Below are 5700 nucleotides of genomic sequence, written 5' to 3'. Positions count from 1 at the left end.
ATTTATTTTGGGCTACCAAAAACTGAAGAGTCCCTGCCCGATGGGCTACCAGGGATTTTGAAATTTTGCCCTGAGATATATTTATTTTTTTAATTACTTTTGTTTCAGCAACATTAAATTTAAAAACTGTACTTTTGAGTTAAAATATATATTTATAATCTTAATAAATGACAAATTAAAAAGGCATGAACATTTTTTTTGTATCGAAAAAATATCGAACCGTGACACCAAAGTATCGAACCGAACCGAACCGTGAATTTTGTGTATCGTTACACCCCTACTGGTTGTGCACCAGTTAGGGGGCAAAAACATACTGCAAGAGATTTAGATCCAGTACCTACTATTTCCAGTAGAATATTCTTGCAGAACCCTAGCTACGCCTAACCCTGTTTTAGTGAGAAAAAAAAGAAAAGAAGTCAATAGTTTTTGATGTGCGTTATCTACTGATGGCCAACAGTCACATATTCTGAATAGAGATTAGAGTCAGAATACTTGTCAACAATGATGACTTGGAGCCCAAACGCCTGTTAAAGATGTAGATTTTGTAATAATTTAAAGGTTACATGAAAATATTATTATGAATCTGGCTGTCTCTACATAACTGACTGCCACGGAGAAACCGTATAGACCTCTTTCATCGCTCAGCCACACAAGATGATAAAAACAAGATTGAAACCTCCATGCAACTAGAAATGTTGGTTACCTGGTGACTGCACTCAACTGTTTACCGTCTGAGACTGTTTGCAAGTAGTTGTGGCAAACATCTGGTCATCCAGAGAATGAGTGTCCAACACCCTTAACTTCTGCCTGACCACTTTTGATCATGAAGCGACTGCACAGGTCGCAGACTGACTCCAAACACTTTTGAATAAGTCCAGTTTAATTCATAAAAACAACCAGATTGCCAACATGTTGCAATCAGGCTAAATGAGTCTGTGCTCATGATCACAACTCATCTGCAACAGGTCTCTCTGTAAAAACAACCACTTGGCTATTCTGGTTTTATTCCTATATAAAAGCAACATGGCTAAGTGCCTATGTCATTTCCATCAGTTACATCAGCGTTACATGCAGCAACTACATCACTGTTTATGGAGAAATTTACAAATTGCTGCAAGAAGAAATTAAAAACAAGAGCTCAGGTCTGTATAAAACCACAGCAAGTAATATAGACAAAACCAATAGTGCAAAAATGATCACAGTAACTTCAATTATTTTATCATTAGCTTTAACTTTAGCTATTTTAAATATTCAAAATCTTATATTGTGGCCAATTTTGTACGCTGTAATTTCTAGTTTCATCAGACGTATCAATTTAAGAATACAGAAATACAGAATCAAATCACGAACTAAACAGAAAAGAATTCTGCCTGGCAAGTTGGGAGAAAATTTCAGTATCGTCTTTGTGACACAAAGTCGTGCTTATACTCAGTGTGAAAATCCAGCAAACAAAGCCTCACCACGTCAGTGAAAATCAATGTTTACCTTTCGTGCTGTTTCAGCCTGTAAAGCAAAACTGCATTCTCCTGCAGACAATATGAGCAAAAAACAAAACATGAGCTTTCTGTATTCAATCCAGACAGATATATTTTAAAATACAATTTAAGCTAATGCCGCTTGGTAAATCAGAATAAGAGAAGTGCTTACAGCATCATAAATTGTGACTGTTTTGTCCACAGAGCTGAAAGACATAAAAATATGAGATTAAAAAAAAAAAAGATTACAACCACCTAAAAAACATTTGTATTGCTTAACTGTTAAATGCAGCACAGTAGGCTGGACTCAAATTCGTGTTCACCCATTAAGAAATAGAGCAGTCCATGTCTCCCTCTAGTGTTTGCTCCTGAGTACTGCACCGTTATATTTGTGCAGAGGTGGCCTACTTACACATCCAGGAAAACAATCTATATTTCAAAGCAGACTTTTGATCTCAAATAGATCAAGACACGGATGCTGAGGTATTTCAGATCAAGCGAGGGGTGTCAAATATAGATTTAGCTTGAAACTATGAGGGAATCAAGCTGGCTAGAAATCGTGTAAATGTGCTGCATGTTTTGGCCCATCAAATACAATTTGAGTACAGTTTATATGGCAGCTACCCTCACAGTGTACCAGATTTAATTATTCTCATTACTTTGAGAGAGTGGTGCATTAAGCCAACTCCAAAATCATAAAATAAGTCCTAGTTTAATATGCAATAATTTCCCAAAGTAAAGAAGGAGCAAGTATTATTAATTTAATTATTAAACACAATTAGACAGCAGATGCTTTGAAAAGTAAAGTTGAGCTCTCACCCAGACACAAGTAGCTGCCCATCTGAGGAGTACGCACAGGAAAGGACGGGAGCTGATTGGCCATTTAATGCGTGCAGGAGCTTCATCTTATACGCTGCGGAAGATAAATCACATTTGCACAAAGATCAAAATACACAGCAAGCTGGACTGTTTTCAGTTTAAGGATTAGATGGTAACATCCAGAAATAAAGAGTCTCTTTAAGGTAAAAAGAAAGAAAGGTGGGGGAGTGAAGTACAAACCGTTCATCTGCAGTTAATTTTAATAACAGCATAAAAAAAACTGGTAGCTCGTTTGGACTTGCAGCACCAGTGATTTGAATCGTTGTGCCTCTGGAAATGCGTACACATCAAACTCTGAACGAGTGCACACTGAGAGGCTACAGTTTCACCACAGTGCAGGCTTCAACGGGTCACATGACAACATGATAGTCAAATTCTGCCTTAAATGGTATTACTGTGACAGCTGTTTAGCATCCGTGGAGTCTGGCATGTAGGAACAGAGGACGTGATGACAAATCCAGGTTTGCAATGTTAGCTGATATGCAAAGAGGTCGTAAAAAATAACAACAGAAAGGGATCAAATGAGAGGAGATATACGGAGAGGGAGCGCCGCACTCTACCTCCAGAGCTCAACTTGTTTATGGCCCATATCTTCAGCAGGCTGTCCTGTCCACAAGACGCCACACGAAACTGCACAACTTGACCGCCTGAAAGACAAAAACAATAAAATGCAAAGAGAGTCTCAGTCTCTCACAAAGAAAATTACTAATAAACAATCAGTCCAAGTCCAAACAGAGCAGCAGTGTACGGATCACACCAACAATGGCATTTTAATCAAACAGCATTGCAGTAATTTGACCTTGTGTACTTTCTGGTGACTCTTCTACAAGGGATGGTGTGAGATCACTAAAAAAAATGTTATCTGCATTTTATTTAGTGATTTATTTATTTATTTATTTATTTGTGATCAATAAAATGGTTGTGTCACATCTATTATCGGTGTCTCTTTACTCACATAAAAAAAAATTTTAATCTGAAGAATCCAGTTTGATTTGAAAAAATACTAAATATCTGCAGGAATTGTATGCGTCCAATGTGTAAGGGCCTTTATTCCCAGAGGCTGCTGTAAAACACCCTGATGCACAGCAACAGTTCTCACCGCTGAGGATGTTCGGAGCGAAGGTACAGCAGGAGATGCCCAGGTCGTGGGCGTTCTTCTCTGCGTGGAGCTGGTTCATGCGCAGGTCCCACAAACGCAGGTCTCCGTATGTGGAGCCAGTCATAAACATCTGACTGCAGGGGCTAAAGGAGCAGGCTACCATTGTTGTGTCATTCACTGCCCCGGTCCTTCACAAAAACAACCGACAGCAGCTGCATGAGCAATTTATTTTTCACTTCAGGGTTATTATCATTCCCATTTATTAACACATGGAAACTGATAGTGACAGGAGGCCAGTGCAAACACTGGTGCAGACTCCTGTTTACATTTATGTTCCAGCTCATTTTTGTCATTATAACAAAAACTACAGACCTGTATAATGTTGAGAAGTCTTAATGTTAAGAACATCTTTAAATTTACCATCAGCCGATAACACAATAGCTTATAATAAACAACAATTATTTTAATTCTCAACTAATCTTCCATGTAATCTTGCTATCAAAAGTCAGAAAATTGTGAAAATGCTTGTCACGTTTTTTTTGTGACATTTAGAGTCACACTGCAAGATAGAGGCTTCCTAGCATTTAAGAAACTCCAGCAAGGGAAAGTTCCCTTGTTTTCCCCTTAAATAATTTAGCTTCAGAGATACTCGGTTAACAATTTTACCTTCGCAGCTGTCTGGAGGGAAAATCCCAAAGAGCCAAAGTGCCATCAGATGCACCAGAAACCAAGTGGAGAGAGTCAGGAGAGAAAGCGCAGATCCTGACAGGGCTACGGCCAGGATGCTCCAGCACAGCCTCGATCTCACCCGAGACCATTGACCAGATCACCGTGGTCGCATCTGTGGAGCACGAAGCGAGGAACTGACCACAGTTGCTGAAGCAGCAGCAGTGGACACTGTAGCCGTGACCTGTCAGCGGCGAAAAAGGCAGCTCGGAGAAATCACGGGCGTCGTATATCCTGAGGGTTTTGTCCCCAGAACATGTGGCTAACAGCTTGGCCGAGAAGGCGCACCAGTTGACATCGTCTTGATGGTGTTGTAAAGTGCAGATAAGGGATGTCATCTGGACAGCTGGACCTGAAGATGTCACAGATGGATTAAGAAAATAAAAAGCATAATTTGAAAAAAAAAAGTGTATTTAAATCCAAAACCACGGGATAAACAAACAAATATCAGACCAGTTTTGATCAGTTTCATCTTTAAATTTGACAACCCTTTTCCACCCATCAGTACTTAAACAACTAGAGAAGTAACAGATTATTTCACAATTATAAAATGCAACGTTGGCCTTTTTCTTTTCTTTTTTTTTTACACTTTTTTACAAATTTAAAACAGCCTACTGAAAAACCCCATTTTACATTTAGTTCCCAATCCGATGGCTTTACACATCCCATTATTATTTTATTTGAAGTTGGGCTCAATTTACTTACATTTTTGTTTCATTAAAATGGACAACAAGAAAACAACAACAGGAAAATGTGTACACTTCTGCAAAGCCAAGTAACATCCTCTGTCATGTGGACGGCCAAGTTTTTGTTCCTATCTCACCTTTTACAACACAGCTGGATACACGCTGAAAGTTTAAACCACCTGAACCCGTTTTCTAGCATCACCTGTAAAGCTAGCAGGATGCTGCTGATGCTGCAGTGGCCGTAAGATCCGGGCTAACTGCGCTTCACAGCCGTAAAAACAGCGTCAAACTTCATGTCAAAAATCAAACATTAGTCAGCCCGTCTGTGGCCAAAACTGCCTAACAAGCAAACCCAGGCTGCAAATGTTAAGAAATCTGGTTGTAATGTAACGTGTAACGTCTCCTCACCTTTCCCCGTCGAGATGTCTACTGTCTTCGGAGTTGTTTACTTCCTCGTCAATCACCTGACCATGACGTAATGCGGCCGCGTCACCCTTTCTGTATCGTAACTTTCTGTTGACAGGACTCTAATAGTTAAAGGCCTAAAGCTTGCTTCACAGTCTTTAACGAACAGCCGTATATTAAATGTTTTATTAACATAAATAAATAAATAATAATGATAATAATAATAAAATATCACAAATATAAAAAAAAATAGGAAGAAAAGTTTCCAATCTCACACAATGTAGGGGAGACCGGGGATAGTTGTAACATTTTTGACATTTCTGTCTGTAAATTGAAGCTCTTTTAAGGTAGTGGATTCAAAATGTAATGCAAAGTATTTACATGTCTCTGCTATTAAATAGTGCAGCTATTTTCTCTGCAGCACAATTAC

The 5700-nt window shown here is 38.9% G+C and overlaps 1 protein-coding gene across 1 annotated transcript; it reads right to left on the bottom strand.

The window, feature by feature from the left end:
- Positions 1–257: 257 nt before the first annotated feature.
- Positions 258–5335, bottom strand: LOC102208252 (WD repeat, SAM and U-box domain-containing protein 1-like). The gene is made up of 7 exons (XM_005755675.1): positions 5274–5335; positions 4120–4531; positions 3454–3641; positions 2915–3001; positions 2295–2388; positions 1648–1681; positions 258–1526 (listed from the first exon to the last, which is right to left on the bottom strand). The coding sequence occupies exons 2-7, from the start codon at positions 4515–4517 to the stop codon at positions 1482–1484; spliced, it is 846 nt and encodes a 281-aa protein (XP_005755732.1). The 5' UTR covers positions 4518–4531; positions 5274–5335; the 3' UTR covers positions 258–1481.
- Positions 5336–5700: the final 365 nt, after the last annotated feature.

Source organism: Pundamilia nyererei, unplaced genomic scaffold (genome assembly GCF_000239375.1).
Source record: "Pundamilia nyererei isolate P.nyererei 1_Seehausen unplaced genomic scaffold, PunNye1.0 scaffold02459, whole genome shotgun sequence".
NCBI classification, from domain to species: domain Eukaryota; kingdom Metazoa; phylum Chordata; class Actinopteri; order Cichliformes; family Cichlidae; genus Pundamilia; species Pundamilia nyererei.
The sequence above is the reverse complement of the archived record's forward strand: the minus strand, read 5'-3'. Positions and strand labels throughout refer to the sequence as shown.

Excerpts from the sequence above, each read along its gene's own strand:
- LOC102208252 (XM_005755675.1), bottom strand. The coding sequence starts at position 4,517 with ATGACATCCCTTATCTGCACTTTACAACACCATCAAGACGATGTCAAC. Across the intron at positions 2,389-2,914 it reads AAACAAGTTGAGCTCTGGAG|CGTATAAGATGAAGCTCCTG; the intron begins GTAGAGTGCGGC and ends TATCTTCCGCAG. Across the intron at positions 1,682-2,294 it reads GGGCAGCTACTTGTGTCTGG|CTCTGTGGACAAAACAGTCA; the intron begins GTGAGAGCTCAA and ends TATGTCTTTCAG.